This window comes from Eubalaena glacialis, chromosome 14, assembly GCF_028564815.1.
Source record: "Eubalaena glacialis isolate mEubGla1 chromosome 14, mEubGla1.1.hap2.+ XY, whole genome shotgun sequence".
Lineage (NCBI taxonomy): Eukaryota > Metazoa > Chordata > Mammalia > Artiodactyla > Balaenidae > Eubalaena > Eubalaena glacialis.
The window spans coordinates 418,896-437,528 of NC_083729.1; the positions used below are offsets into that span (position 1 = coordinate 418,896).

Sequence of the window (18,633 nt, forward strand, 5' to 3'; positions counted from 1 at the left end):
CCTTTTGCAAAGGAGTCACTGCTTCCTGAGCCACCTCCCTATGCTCTCATCTGTCGCGGAAAAGTTAAGCTTGAGAAAAGTGAAATTCTCCAGTTTGCTTGCCAACTCATCCTTTAGAAATATCAAAACATAATTCCAATTTAAGTATTTAGAATATTTTTCTCTATATGAAAATTACAGCCAAATAGAATAAAATATTTATGTATTCACAAATACAGATTTACAAACTATAACTGTGGTATTCTTTTCTAATAGAGATTTGGAAAAAAATAGAGTAAAAAAGGAGGGACTCAGAGCTGAGATGGGGGACCAGTTACTTCAGAAATAGGTGGTCACAGATGAGCTGATGGCTGGTCTTACTCAGAAGGCCAGTCCGCCTGGGTCTCGGGGGAACCTGAGGAAACCACAGGTGACGCTTGAGTCTTACCGACCGGGTGGGTTCATGACTGTGCAGGTCACACTTCCCGGCAACCCTTTGCTCACATCGATGAGGTAATATTTTCAAAATGACTCTGAAATGCATCTTTAATGAATTAAGTACAACACACCTGCAGACGATTGAAGTAACACATACCTTAAGGTGCAATCTCAAGCTCTCAAAACCCACACAGTTGTTATAGGAGTCAATACCGTGGCCATTTTGTATTCCCGAAATACGGGCTTTAGTGCCAAGCATGTCTGTCTTGGTAGAAAAAAATCATTTTTTCCAATTTTCATGCCATTGCATTTGCTAAAATACCCTTTTGAATTTATAGTTCAGTGCAAACATTTTTTTGCTGTAGACTTCATGCTTCTGTAGAACTATCCAGAAAACAAATTGGAAGAATCACTTTACTTCTTTAGTAACTATTTACTGGACACTACTCCAGGTGCCTGGGGAGGACATGGAAATAACGACACAAGCCCTGAATCTTAAAATAACTAATAGCATTTTTTATTTGATTTTTTGTATGATCTAGTCCATACCTTCATGGAAATTATTATCTGGTTAGATAGATAATATGTAAGCATTTAAAGAGATGGTTAAAACCGAAATAACATGTGCTAGCATTTGTTAAGTCATGTCAATACTCTGGAACCCAAATAAAAGTCTGTTTTCCATGATTTTCCCTAATTTTTGCTGAAACACAGTGGGTAGGTATCAGCCATACCTTTTTCCAACTGAAACTGAGACTCAGAGAGGTTGAGTGCTTTACCAAAACTTTAAAAAAAGCAAACAGAGCTGAGATACAGAATCAGGTCGTCACATCTGAGCTCATCTCTTCCCGCCACACCAGACACACTCAAGCCTCCAGGGAAGTAGGGGGCGGACACTGGACGGCGCTGGGTCCCCCTCCTGGACCGGCCCTGGGAGGGACAGAGCACGGCTTGCCCCTGGCCGAGGAGCTGCGAGTGACGAGGGCAGTGGCCCTGGCTCTGCTGGGACGGTGTGGGGACATGGCAGCCCCGTCGGCAGGTTCAGGATCCCGGGCGGGCCTGGGGGCGGTGAGGAGGCTGGAGCAGCCTCGCGATCGGCAAAGGCATGTGCAGTTCAAGCCCAGTGGTGACCTGGGCTGTTGGAAGCCCTGAGAACTGGGGGCTGCTTGTCATTACAGGGTCGCCCGCCAAGCTGCAGCCGCCAGTCCGAGGAACTGTCCTGTTTCCTGGACGGTGAAGGAGGACAGAGCCGAGCGGAGGGAGAATGGGGACGGGGTCGGGGGCCAAGCGCCGAGGTGGAGCCGAAGACGGTGGGGTGGGGGGCAGGTGAGGGTCAGGAATCCGTCGGGGTGACCTTGGAGGGTGAAACTGCCGGGAACTTTGAGGCAGAAGCCGGACGGCAGCACGCTGAAGTCATATGTCTTCATAACTTGGGTCCTTTCAAAATTTGAAAGTAAAGTAAAAACAAACCAGGAAGTTTACTCATAGCTGGTAGACTTTGGGCTGTTTTAGAAAGAAGAGGCTGCGCAGCCAAAACCAGCATCAAACCCCAGGATGCTGGTGCCACCGCCCTCCCCCGTGGGCCGCCAGCCCTCCTCCACGTGTGGGAGTGGCTGCCACGTGCCAGACATCGAGGCCCCTGTCACGGGCGGCGGTGCTGGCCACGGACGAGCTGGTGGCAGAGAAGCCAAGGGTGGGCAGTGCAGGTCATCGCTGCGGGCTCTGCAGGGGCCCTGAGACAAGAGGCCGTCTCCCTGGGGGCCTTGGTGACCCCCGTCTGCAGTCTGCACTGTCCTGGGAGTTACTGCCTTGACCACCACGTCTCTGTGCTCAGGGTCCAGGCTCAGTGGGTCCTCGGCTGCAGCCACAGGGCAGCAGGGACTACGGTCACTGGTCATCCCAGCAACCGCTCGCAGGACTCAGTTCCTCGAGGATGGTGGGTCAGGGGTCGTCCTTGGCTTCCCGCTACGCTGGCCTCTCCAACCTGGCAGCTTGTTCCCCCAGAGCAGGAAATGGTCACAGTCTTGGAAGTGACCCCATGGCTCTGCCGTGTCCTTATCACTGGAAGCCCTTCACTAAGTCCAGCTCACATTCTCCAGGGGAAGGAATCTCATGCGGCCCGAGTGCCAGGGCCTTCCTTGAAAGATGCCAACGTGGTGGGGGGCAGGAATAATTGGGTCAGGAATGAACGAAATTTCACTCTAATCAAAGGACAGGATGTTCTCTAAAAATCGGAAGTGCAGAGCCCTTGACATCTGGTGGACCGAAAGCCAGGAGAGATGGCTGAGCTGACCCAGGGCAGGTGAGGGGGGAGGGAAGCCCTTGGAGGTGGTGCGAACACCCCAAGGCTGCAGGGACCCCAAGGACCCCCAAGGGGCAGCGTGGCCGGTGCCCTTCCTCAGGCCCACACGAGGGCTCTGGTGGGGCTGAAATGCAGCTCCACGCCTGGCTGGGGCCCTGGGATCTTCTGCGAGTCCAGGCGAGGCCACCGTGAGTGACAGCCCGGCTTCAGGACCAGCATCGGCAGTGGGGGGCCGGGCCTTCTTCCTCTAGATCAGAATCGCAAGACGGTCCAGGGGAGTGACTTGACCTCCTCCCGCAAAGGCCAGACTCTGCACCTGGGGCGTCATCCTGCACAACCGGCCTCCCGTGGCCTGGAGGCATCTCTGCTCCTGACTGGTGGCCATCCTGACGGACCGTGCACTCCCAGGAGATCTGCGTCTTCTGGGGAACCGTCCGCAGAGACCGCAGAGAGGACAGTTTCCCAACACTGCTTCTTACCAGCCTTTCCTGCTACAAGCCCAATTAGGGGTTCCTGTGATACCAAACCATGGGAAACTTATTAAGTATTCAGACTATTCTGTTTACTCCAGTGATGCAATCAAATCAATAGCAGTTGTACCCAGAATCTGGGGAGTGATTTTCTGGAATGGATTCTAAAATATTTGCAGCTCAGGGGGGTGGGCGTTGTCAGGCCGTGCGATAAAGTGCAGGTCAATTACAGAGCTCGATGCTCTAAATTAATGCCACATGACAGCATGTTCGGGCCGCTTAACAGACGTGGTTTTTAAAGGGGGTTGACAAATGGAACTTACGGGCCTGTTTTCCTTTTGAGAGGCTGTGATGGAATTCCCCAGCCCCCCTGCCGTGGGCTGACATGAAAAGATGACTCTGCAGAGTCCAGATTTAACACCCGGTTACGCTCTGGCCCTGGGACTGCAGTGGGTTTAGCTTCTCAGGGGTCCACTACCCCCTCCATCTGGTACCAAGGGACCACGTGAGCTGGTTCTGTTCCCTTCAAACTGCTCCCAACAAAGAACCCGGCAGCATCTACGGAAAACCAGGGTTGAACTAAATAACCAACGCTTTGCTCAGTTCAAGAAGCATTTTGGGGTCTGCCGCGTGCTAGGCCTGCTGGACTCTCCACGGACTTGTAGGCAAGCAGGATGAGAACAGCAAGAGGAGCGTCACCGGGGGCCTGAGACCCCGTCAGGTCCCAAGGTCCTGAGCTCCCCGTCATGAGCCTTTGATGGTGAGACTTTTTCTGGACGTGCAAGGAAAGGCTCTGCAGGTTGTTAAAGGGATTTCATGCAAAATGATGTAAAACAAGGCAAAGTGAAGAGATGCCATTGGAAGATGCAGACTTAGTGCCTGTGGGGTACACAGCCAGTTCACAAATGAGCCAGAACCTGGGCTGTTAACGCCCTCTGGGACCCTGCGTGGGTGGCCCGAGGCAGTGCCCCCGGGGGCCTCCGTGAGGTGTCCATGGAGGCGGGACAGCCACGTAACGGCCCGACCCGAGGGCAGCAACAACTGTGCCGGCAGGAAATGGGGCTGGCGCCTCATTTCTCCTCGTGGGGACCGTCCCAGAGCTCCTAGGCCACGGGTCAGCCCTGGCCACACCCCCGACTAAGCGTGGACAGCGTTCTGGTCTTGAAGTTAGTGTTCGGGCTCCTCACGAGGGGATGCCTGCACCGAGCCTGGTGCCGCAGGGCACCCTCGGCTGGGGTCGTGCAGACCTGTGGGCGAACTGCCCCCGGGCCTCCTCATGTGGCCTCTTCCCTGATGCTGCTTCTCCCGCCCGAGACCCCTCAGCGCCTCCTTCTCGCCAGCATCCACCTTCTTACGGACACGGGCAACATCCTGCCCAGAAGCGTCCTCAGCCAGGAGCCCCTGGTTCTGCCCCTTCCTGGACGCGGGGCCTTGAGCATCTGGGCTTCAGGGAAGCAGCAGGCGCTGTGGGTGCCCGGCTCAGGCACGGGCGCTGGATGGGTGCCCGCCTCCTCCAGGCCTCCACAGTTAGGAGATGCAAGGAAAGAAACATTACCTACAGGGCACACCGTGTTTCCCTACAGCTGTTCTACTGCAAGCCATGGCTTACTTGACTGTAAGTGGGATTTTTTTCTTCAGAGTTGAACTTGGCAGAAATGCGCTAAAAATGCTAGCTATGCTCCTAAACCACAGGGCACATAAACCTTGAAATCAGAAAGGTTTCCAAAAACTGCCATTTAATTTTCTGAAAAGCAAGCCAAATACAATGACAGTTATGATTTCCACTTGAATCGAAGGAGGGTCAGCGGCGGGAGACCTGGCCCGGCCCCAGGTGCCTTCCCCGGGCCAGCCCACCGCCCTCGGGATGAGGCTGCCTGGGCCTGTGAAGGGGTTTGCAGAATCAAGGAAGGGTCCTGATCCATCTGGGGGATACCCCGGGGCGGCCTGACCTCATCAGGAGAGGCCCCAGGGAGACCTGAGGAGGCAGCAGGTGAGGCCGGGGACCCCGAATCTGCTGACAGCCCCTTGCACTCGGCAGGGGACCCCATGGCCTGGACGAGGCACAGCCGGGCTGCGTCTTCAGCCTTGAGACCTGAGAGGAGAGCCCGGCCCTGTTTTCAGCGGTTACACTGCGGTGTTTGTTCTGCAGAGAAAACTAAGACAGTTGCTAAAATTTGAATTATTTTCTGTAATTTCCCTGCAAAATTCTCCACAACTGTTGCAGTACAAGTGAGAGTTGCGTGTCAGCTGAGCTGCTTGGAGAAGGGCACCACTGCCCCCGGGACGGCTCAGGGCACAAGCCTCTACCGCATCCTCTCCTCCGGGCCGGCGCCCTCCTGGGTCTCTGATGCTTCGCCCTGGAGGCTTGGGTACGTGTGTCTCCAGCCAGGACTTGAGAGGAAGTGGATGGGAAAACTGTAAAGGCCTGTAGTCCAGCTGCTGAGGCTCCGAGGCGGCGAGGTGGCGGAATTTAGTGCCTGGCGTGAGAGCGAGGCTGGGGGTGAAGGGCCCACGGGGGTGGAGGCAGCATTCCAACGATTTGACGGCGCTCCCAGAGCAGGCCGGTATTTGAAGGGAGATGATCTTAGGGCAGCCGGACCGTCCGAGGAGGGAACTTACGGGTCTGAGGGCAAGCGGTTCCTGAGACGGGGTGCGCCCCTCTTGGGGGGGGCGGCCTCGCGGGGGGCCATCCTTGGTTAGGACAAAGCAGGGAGCCCCGGGCAGGACAGCGGAGGCTTTCGAGGACCAAGGCCTGTGGGCGGGGTCTGGTTGCGGAGGCAGGTGATGCCCGGGAGCCTCCAGCATGTCCCTGGTGAAGGGTAGACAGGCCCCGAGGCCCGAGGGAGCTGGCCCAGCGGGGCAGCTCTGCTGACATGGCAGAGCGGTCCCCCCTCTGAGCTCTGCGGGTCCCCCTGAGACCCCGGCGTGCACCCGCCGAGGGTCCTGAAGGAGAGGCTGCCGTGGAACGGCCAGGAGCTTCCAGAAACAGCAGGCCGTCTTCAAGGGCTGGGGCGCGCCAGCCGCCTGAACAATAAATGAAGACGTCTTCTTAGAAGTGCTGATGTTTTCAACAAAGACTCTGAAACAAGTAAAAAAACACAGGCAAGCCAATAAGTGAAAAAAAGCAAAGACAAGCTAACCTTTCATGTGTTCTCATGGAAAAGCTTTGTCTGCTCCTAAAATTGCAGTTTGGCTTGTTACCTACATCAATTTACATGTAAACTCCGAGTTCTAGCCCTTTTATTGTGACACAAACAACCAAACCAACCTTTACCTTCTTATTGTTTTTGAGGTTGAATCTTGGGAAAATTCTGGATCACATCTTCTCTTTTCGGGTTGGTCATAAATCACCTGGCCTGTCACTGCTGTGAAAACTCCTGGGCAACTAAGATGGCGGGGAGTTGGCGGGTCTGCAGCCCCGAGCCCACGACCTCAGCTTCTCTCACTGGCTAGAACAGTGGGCCGTGGCCTGCGCTCTGGGACCCGCTCCCTGAATTCCTGCTCGTTTCACGAAACCACGGTTCAGGTTGGATGCCCGGCGCCCCCGGTGGACGTCACAGGTACCGAGTGTCTCGGCCTTCACTGTTGCTTGCAATCCACGGAGATTCCATTCCAGTTATTAGCCTTCCTTCTAGTTTTATTGTAGAAAATGTAGGGAAAACATGTTGGCATCTCTAGACTGAGAACTGTACTTTGAAACATAAACTTAAATGTTAACTGTGGAAACAGAAGCATCCGTTTGCTGCAACACGTTTACAAGAAACTCGTGGGACCCGGGACTGCCGGCCATCCTGCCGCTCCCATGTGAGGCCGCGTTTTCAGAGGGTCTGTCCCTGCTGTGTCGTGACGACACAGGCATCCAAGGTCAGGCAGAACACGTGTAAACAGCTGCCGAGACGGAAGCAGACAGCAGGCTGGTCCCACTTAGGGGCAGAGCGGACGCTCAGAGCTGGAGATTCAGGGACAAAGCCCCCATCTGATGCTCTGGGACTCTGAGGCCAGTCGTGCTGGACTCAGCGCCGGCCTGTGACAGACGCAGGGATTCGGGGGAGAGGGCAGGCGCATCCAGGCTGAGGCGGGCTCCCCCTCTACTTGAGGACGGAGCGTCGGGCCCTCAGGCCAGGCAGACGACCGGGACTCCCATCAGCTTGCAGCTCACACCCACCACCGCGGGGCCCCGGGACCGGGCAGACCTGGAGCCCGCGTTCTCAGCCTCGGGGCCCGGCTGCGTGGTGAGGAGTGAACTTGCTGCTTCCACATCCTCGGGGGCTACTGGGCGGTGACCACAGGCTCCCCTGTAGCAGCCACGGCACCCCTTTCCTTGGCTCAATCTGTCTGCAGAGCAGCCTTGAAACTAGAAGACAGTTCACGAGCAAATGTGCTTATTGACTGACTGGGAGGGACGGGGGCCGGGCTGGTGCGGCCGGGCGGTGTCCCCTCGTGTCACAGGAGGGCGAGTTCCTGACCTCCAGACGCCTGCGTGTGCCTGTGTGCACGTGTGCGTGGGCCACGACGTAGTCTGGACGCTGTTAACCTAGTTCGCGTGAAGAAAGGGACTCAGAGCCCCTGGTCCCACTCGGTGCCCTCAGCCCGGGACAGCAGGCGTCACACTCCTAGAGGCAAGGCCGCCTGGCTTGGACTCAGCCTCGGGCGGTGACACGGTGCGTTAGCGCCCCCTGGGGGTCGCATGTGCAAACACGAGCGGAGGCCGAGAAACGGATTAATAGCGCGGTGGAACCAGCGGAGGTCAGGCTCCGCCTGCGACCTGCCCAGAGAAGCCTCCTGGCCCTGTGGTCACCTGTCCGCGTCCTCCTGCTGGGCGCCTGGGGAGAGCTGAGGCTTCACAGCTCCCGGGGGCTCCAGGCGATTCTGACGTTAGATAAACCCCGTGTTACCACCAGCCCAGCAAGAGCAGTGCAGGGAGATCTGACACGTGTCGGATGCTTTGGTCCTTACAGCGATCTTATTAAATAAGCGAGGCAGACTCCTTCCCACCGGGGTCTTGTCTCCCAGGGAGCGACGCTGTACGCTTCTAAGCAAACCCCTGGGACCCTGGGAACTCCTCGTGCAGGAGATGGGATCTTACAAAAGGAGCTACTCCCAGGGCACCTCCGCGGGGCCGAGACTCAGCATGGGAAGCACCCTCCCTGCACCCACATCACACACACACGTGACTCCCGAGAAGTTTTTCATGAACACGTTAATCGTTACAATCACGTGCACTAATGCGTGGAACTCCACAACAATATTCTGTGGCTCCTGTTCTGGAATATAATTGTGTATTTTAATTTGCTGTGGAACAGGGGTATTAAAACTCCCAGGACGGTGTGAAGACCCCAGGGTGCGGATGTGACAGCTCTGCAAACACAGAAACCCATCCTGTCTGCACCTGAACTTCCAATCTCTGACCGTTTTCAGTGTCAGTTATTCTGCTCCAGACGGAGACTCCAGGGAGTAAACAGCGGACGCTCTGCATCTGTCACACACACACCCCCCCCTTGGCTGCGGAGACAGGTCCCCTGGTCACTAGCCCAACCTAAGCAGGCGACCAGCTACAAAAGGAAGTGAGGTGATGACTGAGGGTGGATGCTACGCTGCAGAAAAGGGAACAAAATCCCACAAATTTCTAAATGTATTTCAAAATTTTAGACCTTTGAATTATATACCAAGTATGTTTTGAGAGATTCTTGGATAAACTTTTATACTGTCAAAATATAAATTGTCTGGATTTACAACTTTTTTCAACTTTGCAACTTTTACTATTAAATGCATGTAACTTTAACACTCAAATTTGATTTCACATAAACTGAATTTACTATTTTGGTTTGATAACTATGACATCAGTAACAACTTGCAGAGCACAACTTAAAGAGCAAAAAGCTTATCTCGAGTAACTTCACGGTAACACCTTCTATCTTCTGTGGTTTACACCACAGTTCTCAGCAAGCGAACCCGTCAGGAACAGACTGTGGCCCTGACACCCCTGCATGGACGCCTGCTGAGACTGTAAGGATGCCGGCAGAAGGTGACAGCCAAGTGACACGCAGTTAGTTCACAACAGTCACACACACACTGTCATCTTTACAGTTTTGCTTATTTATTTCATGTAGATGTTAGCTGATGTGTAAATGTTTTGTGGTCTGTTTCATTTACTTACACAAACTTCCATCAGATGCCCAAACAACATCACTGGGCATCCTTCTCTGGCTCCAAATCCACCCCCTTTTGCTAAAGCTTTGGGGTAAGAAGGGACCGCAGGAAACCAGGAATGGGGATATGCTTTCCTTCAACAGGCCAGGAGGCCCCCTGTGAACCCCTCCTGTCAAGCCCCACAAAGCAAGGCTCATACACCCCAAACCCTCTGGGGACAATTCTGGCTTGTAGGATTTCCCCGAGCAGGAGGACAGAGAAATATTTGTGAACACTGAATTAGCCACTGAATGTGAACTTACTAAAAACAGTTAAAAAATAGAGTTTGTGTTTGTGAAAACAAAACTGTGTCAAAAAAATTGCACACGCCAGTGAACGAAAAGGCCCACATCATGTCTTTAGGTTGATATGCCATTAACGCCAAATTTATGCAAAGTTAACAATGTTATTACACTATCACAGGAAAACTGAGATTCAGTCAGACAGTCCCATATTAAGACAGCCCAAATAATTATGGACAGTGAAAATGCCCCAGAACCTCCTTGGCTTGTGTGGCCGAGGCCAGGATGTTCCTATCCATGCATTCTGTCCCCTGGGCCCCGGCCCGACCGACCGCAGGGCTGGAGGGGACCAGCCTCCCGCCCTCAGCCCCTCCCACCATACCCGTGCTCCCAGGGCACCACGCTCACAGGGCACCAGCCAGCTCGGCCCTGCTCTCCGAGGAAATCACTCGGGATGCAGTGGACTCTTCTGAAGCCATGAGACCATTAGACACTCTGAACTGGAAATTTCCAGAAATGCACAATGAGGCATGCTGCCAGGTGCAAGAAATTTAAAATCTGACTTCACATGAGATGCTGTTTTTTAAGCCGATTTTTAAAACGTTCAACACAGAAGTTTAAGACATCAAGGAGGGACTGGAAAAAATTTCAGGTTAAGATCTCCAGTAGATTTATCTAGGAAGTTCTACCTACTCACTTCTACAACTAATGTCAAAATTCAGGAAATAATTTCTCTACTGAGAGTTTGTAACTACCTATAAAAACTTTATATATCTGGATTTCAAGATTTAATTTCATAATCTGTCAAAGTGTCACCTTTTGAGCTTCTAAACATAAAAGCTTTCATATGAACAGATTTTCTTTTCTCTTTGAAATCTGAAGAATGTATTTCACTTATCTTGTGAAAATTATGGTAACTATTCACAAACTATTTTCTTAAACCCAAATCAGGAGCCAACAGCATCCTCTTTACGGAACGCTGTGTGTTCAGACAGGTGCTCTGCTCACCTGTCACCCTCCAGCTGCAGCTCCAGGTGTGACAAGACCACGAGCGTCCTGCACAGACGCTGGTTTACAGAGCGGACATCACAGGGAAATAGTGCACCTGCTCCGATAAACCAACAGCATCATGTCTCAGGACACCCAAAGGGTAAAAAGAAGGTGGAACATAGGAATATAATCAATCTTTGTATTTGCCATAAAAAAATCTGTTAGTTGAAACAGGTGAATGTTGACTGTGTTTAGTTGCAACTTTCCTTCCAAAAAACAACTCAAGGGGCTCATCCAGCCACTGCTCCCGTGGATCCCGACCCAGGGCCTCCGAGTGTCGTCACATCTCTAACTGGATGAAAGGCAAGGCAGCCCCTCGTGTTCTGTCCTGTGGCAGCACCACATGGAGAGGCCACCGCTGTGCAGACCAGACCAGGGTGACGGAGGTGACACGGGGTGATGGAGGTGACAGGGAGTGATGGAGGTGATAGGGGGTGATGGAGATGACAGGGGTGACGGAGATGACAGGGGGTGATGGAAGTGACAGGGGTGATGGAGGTGATGGGGGTGACAGGGGTGATGGAGGTGATAGGGGGTGATGGGGGTGACAGGGGTGATAGGGGTGATGGGGGTGACAGGGGGATGGAGGTGATAGGAGGTGAAGATGGAAGTGACAGAGGTGATGGAGGTGATGGGGGTTGACGGGGGTGACAGGGTGATGGAGGTGATGGACGTGATAGGAGGTGATGGGGATGAGAGGGGTGATGGAGGTGATGGGGGTTGATGGGGGTGACGGGGGTGACGGGGTGACGGAGGTGACGGGGTGACGGAGGTGATGGGGGTTGATGGGGGTGACGGAGGTGCCCACGCGTGGATGGTACTGTCCCTCAGTCACCGTCCCCATGTGGACGGATGTCTGGTAGCTCACACGGTCACAGGAGTGCTGTGGACGCGTGGCGGCGTGCGCGGCTCCGTTTGCTTACAATTTAACTGGAGAGACGGGAGCCCCTGCAGGCCCGGCGAGGGCCCTGGTGGACGTGCGGTAAACTCTGTCCTAGAAGCTGGTCTAGGTGCGTTCCAGGAGCGGACGGGGTCTGAAGAATGCTCGCGCGGGGCCGGCTCCGAGCCGTCACTCCTCCTTGGGTCTGCTCCTCGCTCTCCGCCTCTCCTGCAGGGTCCTCAGCTCGGTCATCACGGTCAGGGTCTTGCGCACCCACAGGACCTGGGAAGAACCGTGCAGAGACGCAGTCAGAAGTGGACACGCGCCGTGTGGGGAGGACGGAGGCCTGGAGCTCTGTCACGCACGTACCACGATGGCCAGGGCGTTGAGCAGCAGGGGCGCCGAGAACACTATGGAGATGAACATGCCCCTCGAGTCGAAATACTGGTATTTCGAGAACAACCTGTTTCAAGAAAGATTTAAAGATTACGGGGCGTCACAACACGGCGTTCTCGTGATACTCTGTCTCAGGAGCCCCTCCACACAGGAGGACGAGGTGGGCGCAGAGCCCCGCCTGCACACGATGGTGACCTCAGTCCCTTTACGAGGCGACCCTCCTAACCCCGTGGGGGACGACCCCCAGACCCTCCAGGGGCATTGCGGCCCCCATGCAAGCTCAGGCCGAGCCCCCGGAGAGGGGGACACGGCGTGGCCGGGCCAGGCTGCCCCCAGCGTCCCACTCAGTGGCAGCGCAGGACACGAACTTTACGTCACTGACTCAGCGACAGTCATCACCCTGGGGCCACAGTGAACAGAGCCCAGCGAGGGGTGCTCAGGATGTGCGTCCTAATTAAAAGCGGAAGAGACAAAGCGGGGGCCAGGTCGTGCGGGGGGCCAAGGGTGGGCTCCTGACCGAACGACAGGGGCCTGAAGCCGCCAGGAGGGCACGGCGGCCAGGGCACGGCTGTCACTCTGCTCTGAGGCCCGTGCGGTCTGGGTGCTGAGGGCAGAGCCGGGAGGCAGGGTGCTGAGCGGGCCACGTCGTCCCCGGGTTGCGGGGACACAGGGGGACGGCGGCGCTCCCCTCCCCACTCGTTCCAGCCTCCCGAGGGTTCCTGCCTGACCTGCGAGGTCCAGAAGAAGCTGCGGCCCCCGAGGGAACAGAAGGTCTGGGGGCAGCTCTGGAAGGGGGGCCCGGGGGAAGGGTCGACTCTACGGCGCTCACTGGACACGGAGTGGGTTGCCCGGGTGTGTGAGCAGGAAAGGACACGCGGGTGAGGACAGAATGGCCGGTGTCCCGGGAACCGGGGAACCAGCGTTTTCAGGACCAAGTAAATCGTGGGTGGATCTCGGTCTCCCCGTCACGGACTAGAGCGCTTCTGTTTGGGGGGGGGACCTCCAGGGCCCACGGTGACCGAGGAGACCGGACGGTGGCCACCGTCCAAGGCTCATCGTGAAGGAGGCCGGGGTGCGGGCGGGGCTGGGGGCTTCCTGGTGCGCTCTGCCGCTGGCGGGGACGGTCTCACGCAGGGTCCGCGTGCCCGGGCCGTTCACCTCCAGTTCACTGCCGCCACTTCGTTGATGTACTCCGCGCAGTAGACTAAGGTCACTGAGAAGAGAGCAAGCCCACGTGAGCAGTCAGGGGACCAGCCCACCGCCACCGCCTCACACATCCTTCACAACGCGCTACGTAACGTAAACGTAACAGAACCACGCCGCGCCGGATGAGACGTAACTTCTATTTCACACATAACGTGAGGGAACGTTACACAGAAAGGAAACCCGAGGCGACACACGAGGCCGGTGGTCTCGGTCAGACCAGGCCAGCCCTCAGCGGAGCAGCGCCGCGGGGACCAGGCTTCCTGCCCCGACACCACAGTGGCCGCACTGCGCCGTCTGCCGACCTCCCTGCCCCGCAGGTCACCATCGGGTGCAAGGACGGCAGTGGAACCCGAGGGCCCTGAGACCGGAGCTGAAGGCCACCTGCCTCCACCCTCTGGCTGCCTGGACCCCCCAGTGGTGCTGGCGGCAAAGACACGGAGGGAGCACCGACCTGAGGGGACAGCCCTGGCCGCCCTCGCAGTCCCACCTGGAGCGCGGGGAGCGCTGGGGGCGTGGGGGGGCCCACCCGGGGGGGGGGGGCCCACCCAGGGCGGGAGGACCGCGGGCTGGCCCGGCACCACGTGCTGCTCAGGGCCTGGAGGGGGTGGAGGAGGGGGAGGACGGCCACCAGGAGCCTCAGCCTTGTAAAAATGTGCACACCCTCCGGTTCCTGGGGTAAAATGGGGGGAGCAATCCTTGACCCCTCCCTCGACGACTGGACCCTGAGGCGCACATCAAGGAAGCAAAAGAAAGGAGACGGGAGAGGAGAAGAGAGGCCTGAGCACAGCGGGGGCCACCTCCCCAGAGGGCAACGTGATGCATCGACCGCGCGCCCCACTCAGGAGCTGGGGGAGCAGTGAACCAGTCTGTGCTTCATTTGTAAAACTGCAGCAAATAACATCCCAATCTTCTGCGGGTGTGAGAATTAAATGGGCCATCAGATGTGTAAACGCACTTAGACCAGCATCTATCATCCCCAAGCTAAAACAGTCACCCTCTGTTCGTCCTTGAAAACAACAAACCCAAACGTAGCTCCCAGGTTCACAAAGCTTTTCAAGTATGGGCTCCTTGGATGAGGCTCTGTGGCTGAGGCCATCACCTTTTTTGTGCTTCCTGCCTCGGGGCCTTTGCACACATTATTCCCGGGGCTTGGAGTGTCCCTTCTGGCCCTCGAACGCCTGCTGCCTGGCTGGTTCCCCCCGCATCCTTCCCCCCTCAGTTTAAATGTCAGGGCAGTGACTTAAGTCCGGCCCCCTCCCAGGGTTTCACGGTGCTCCTGCCTCTCCTGCCATGATGCTCGGCAGGGCTGTGGTTACTCAGTGGATGCTGGGGCCCCACCAGCTCTACGAGGCTCAGGAGCCCGTCTGTCCTGTTCACCCCTCGCATTCCTTACTACGGCTCTCACGTAAAGAAATGAAGTAACATCCATCCCTGACCGTCAGGACTATTTCTGTGATGCAGGCTTGCTGCTTCGCGCCTGTCCTAAGACGACCTCTTGTTTGGATTTCCCACCTTGCACAAGACCAGCTGAAAAATCACATTTAAGATGAGTTTTTGGACTTTGTTAAACTACCAAGCAAGATCTTCAGCATCTTCCCAACGTCCGCAAGATCAAGAGCCCAGCATAGCCTCTGAGGCCCTGGCTCACCTTTCCTGTCTGAACGTACTTCTAACTAGTCGGCATCAGAATGTGGTTCCTCTGACACCTGACCCACCCTTTCTGCCCGTCACCCCTGTGCTCTCACCCGTTGCCTCCGCCCCAGATGCCAGGCCTGGGCCAGACATCTGTTCCTAACCCTAAGAAAAAGAGACTTCACTCACTCTTTACAGCCCCTACCATGACTTTATCTCCTCTGTGAAATCTTTCTCAATGATTCCACACAGCTCTGTTCCTTCTCTAAACCCTGTAGGTCTTACCTTCAAAACTGACTCGGGCAATGTGTTATTTTTGCACCACAGAGCTTTCCTTCCTGGTTTGCACTCCCTCCCAGGCAGGCAGAGCAGCTAAGCCCCCAGAGGAGCCTCTGGTACAGAGTCAGTGTTTCGGCAAACCCAGCTCTCGTCTGTGTAACTGGTATTCTGCACCCTCCCAGGAACACAACAGGTGCTTGAGACGCCTTTCAAATCCAATATCCAAAATGTACCTTATCTTTACAGTACCCACAAGTGAAGTATGGGAGTGGCCCGCAATCAAAGTAGAACACAAGACAGGAGCGTTGGGAGGCCTTACAAGTACATTCACACATCACTGGGGCTACCGAGAGAAGGCGCACACGCGCTGCCGCAGCACACAGCCGTCTGAGCCGCGGAACGGTACTCACCCAGGCACAGGAAGTGCCCCACCTGCAGCGTATAGCTCCGCGATGAGAAGCAGGTGAGCAGCGCGCAGAGCACGTGGAAGGCAGCCAGCCCCATGAGCCAGGGCTCCGTCCAGTCGGTCTGCTGGAGGGCACACAGCAGAAACCCCTCAGGGTCCCCCTGCACCGGACCAGGCTGCACGCTGCCTCTCCTCTGAGCACGTCCCGAGCGCCCGCCAGGCCTCACAGGACACGGGGAGGGGGGACAGGGACCCCCACTGCACCCACGTCCAGGGACTGTCACCCGGCCGTGCCTGGCTGTCCCCCACACAGGACTGAAGGCTTTCCTACTTGTCGAACAGAACTGCGCTTCAAGCTGGGAGAATCTAAAGACCCTCCTCCGCGGGGAGATGAGAAAGTGGTGCCTGGGTCGGGGATGCACTCGGTCGCCCCCAGAGACAAAACTACCAGTTCCTTAGAGCAGTGATTAAGAACTCAGAAATCCGGGCCACCCAAACTTGCAAGATGTGGTTTTCTCCCGCCTTTGTGACACACACCCAGCCCTCCAGATAGTGCTGCGACCGCAGGTCAGCTCAGCTCTAGAGGTGGGCTCGTCCGCACCCCTGAACTCGGACCCCCTCCTTGAGGCTCAGGTCCCCCGGGGTCACGGGTGCTGGGGGAGCGGCCCGCGCCCTGCCACTCTGCCCACAGCGGGTCCACGCCACCCGGACCCCCCATCCCAGCCCAGGACGGCCCACCTCCCCGCTCCCCGCCGCCACGAGGCCCCAGCTCTCCCCGCAAACCCCCGACCCCCGACCGCCCCGCACCTCAGCATCCCGCCTGCCCTGAAGGTCCTCAAACCTCGTCCCGCCCCCACGCCCCGGCCCCCGCCCCCGCCACGCCCCGCCCACCCAGGTACAGGCCCCGACCCTGCACCCCACCACCCACGCCTCCAGTCCGGCGCCGCCGGCCTCCCCGGCGGACGCTGGGAAATTTGGAGAGGCCCCTGCCGACAGCGACCGAACTGACGGCCAAGGAGGCAGCGACTTACCGTGATCACGGCGGGGATACTGACGGGGAACTTGCTGACTGAGAATGCAGACGGCATCGCCCCCGGAAAGGCCCAGCCTCACCACCACCTTTTCGTCTTCCCCGCCCCGCCCGGATAGGTCAAGAAGTCCTCTGGTGTCCTCTCGCGTTATCTCCACTTGTCGCGATGCCTGCTGTGTCCGGAAGCGGCAGGCACCCTGCCATCTCGCGATATCTCCAGTGCCCGGTAACAGGTTCAAATCTCGCGAGATTCCGTGGTGTTAAAATAAATATAAGGGAATTACGAGTAGCCGCCAGCGTTGTTTTCCCTCCCGAGCTGCTGCGAGAAGGACGTTTTAGTTCTTCCTATGTGACGGGCGTTCATAAATGGCAGCTCGGAGGACTGGGGGCTAGTGGGCGTCCCTGCCTTCCTCCCCCGCAACTCCCAGGGCTGGGGGCGTGGGGTATCGCTCAGGAGAGTGACCTGGACCCCTAGGAACATAGGGGAGAGTGACCTGGATCCCGGGGACAGAAAGGGACAGTGTCCTGGACTCGGGCGGGGGACAGAGAGGGAATTGACCTGGACACTGGGGACAACAGGGGACAGTGACCTGGACTCTGGGAGACAGAAGGGGACAGTGACCTGGACCCCAGAGAGAGAGGGGCACAGTGCCTTGCACGGAGGGGGACAGTGTCCTGGACGTCGGTGGATGGAGTGGGACAGAGGGGACAGTGCCCCTGCCCCTCTGAGAAATCAGGGTCTCCGGATGCTCACTCTACCGTCAGCTCAAGAAGTGGGTGCTGATCGCTTCTAGCTCACATGGACCTTAAAAACAAAACGGCCAGTAATTTTACCAGCTAAATGGCTTTGTTCCGGAATAGAAAGGAATTGCAGCTTGGGACATGTAATCTGCGGCGCCCTCCACCCACCGCGCCCCCGCCCTGCCCATCCCCCACTGGATAAGACGGCTCTGTCCTCCTGGCCTCACTCTCCCACAATCCAGTCTTTACACCGCAGACACAGCCAGCTTTAAAAACGTAAATTAGGTAAAATTGTTTGCAACAAATGCATTTTCATATATTCATAGTTGTTGAATTGAGAGGTTTTAATTTATACCATTTAATTTTAGGTGGAGAAATACTTTTTTTCTGAGAATTATGGAATAGCCAAATTTGTTATTTTTGACTCTTTTTTTCACAGATTGCCTTTACAAAATTACAGTCATTTAGAAATGTGCTTGTGAAAAGTCCATAATTATGGATAATAAAAGCTTTATAGATTAAATACAACAAATTAATATCTCGTCTTCAATTTATATTTTCACTATTCTGTTAGTGTTTCCTGACCTCAGGGCTCTTGGAGGAGTTTGTAACTACATGGATTACAGGGCACGTCGCCATGTGCTGTTTCCGTTGATCTATGTTTCTGTCTCAGACATAGGAGACGGTATATTTATTGATCTTTGTCAAACTCACAACATTTTGTGCATTGCCTGGACATACTAAGAAATTTTTAAATGGAATTTGAGGGTTTAAATCATGTGTAACAATTGTGCCTTCATGTGTCACAATTGGGGCTGCCAGGCTGTGGACTCGGGCCGGCTGTGGACTCAGGTTAGCCGTGGGCTCCTAGGTGGGGCAAGCAGGTGTTTCAACTGTGGTGGTTTGCAGACCTTGGGCTCAGCCAGGTGGGCTTTGGCCTCTGCATGTGGCGCTGATGTGGGTCTACAAAGGCAGGGACTGGGGTAGATGCCATCAGATCAGAGACACCCAGCAAGGGCTCGATTTTATACAAGTCTTGGAGGCATTGTTTGCTTTGGCCTTTGCAAGGCGGCTCCAGCTGTAAAGGGGGGTTTCTGGCCCAGCAAATCGTGCCCTCCACCATTCTGCAGGAAGGGCCAAGGGGTGAAGCCGGGAAGCCCTGGACCGTCCAGCAGTATACGAGTCACGCCTCGCACCCCAGGGTGCCTCCAGACTGAACCTGGACGTGGGGCATCTCCGGGGCCCAACCTGCCGCACAGCCAGCACTGTGTTCTTTCCTGTGGCTGCCCTGACGGAACACCCGATGGGGGGCTTAAAACAGCAGGAGACGGTCCCTCTCAGTCTGGAGGCCAGAGGTCCAAAGTCCCAGGGGCAGCAGGGCCAAGCTCCCTCC

At 56.0% G+C, this 18,633-nt stretch overlaps 1 protein-coding gene across 2 annotated transcripts; it reads right to left on the minus strand.

Moving 5' to 3' along the window:
- Nucleotides 1-11,605: 11,605 nt before the first annotated feature.
- Nucleotides 11,606-16,624, minus strand: TMEM18 (transmembrane protein 18). 2 transcript variants are annotated; one of them, XM_061211325.1, is made up of 5 exons: nt 16,501-16,624; nt 15,474-15,591; nt 13,105-13,159; nt 11,920-12,013; nt 11,606-11,832 (listed from the first exon to the last, which is right to left on the minus strand). In XM_061211325.1, the coding sequence occupies exons 1-5, from the start codon at nt 16,555-16,557 to the stop codon at nt 11,740-11,742; spliced, it is 417 nt and encodes a 138-aa protein (XP_061067308.1). In that variant the 5' UTR covers nt 16,558-16,624; the 3' UTR covers nt 11,606-11,739. The 2 variants fall into 2 exon arrangements, with proteins under 2 accessions (XP_061067308.1, XP_061067307.1); XM_061211324.1 differs by having other exon boundaries at nt 15,474-15,594.
- Between the last annotated feature and the right edge of the window lie 2,009 nt (nt 16,625-18,633).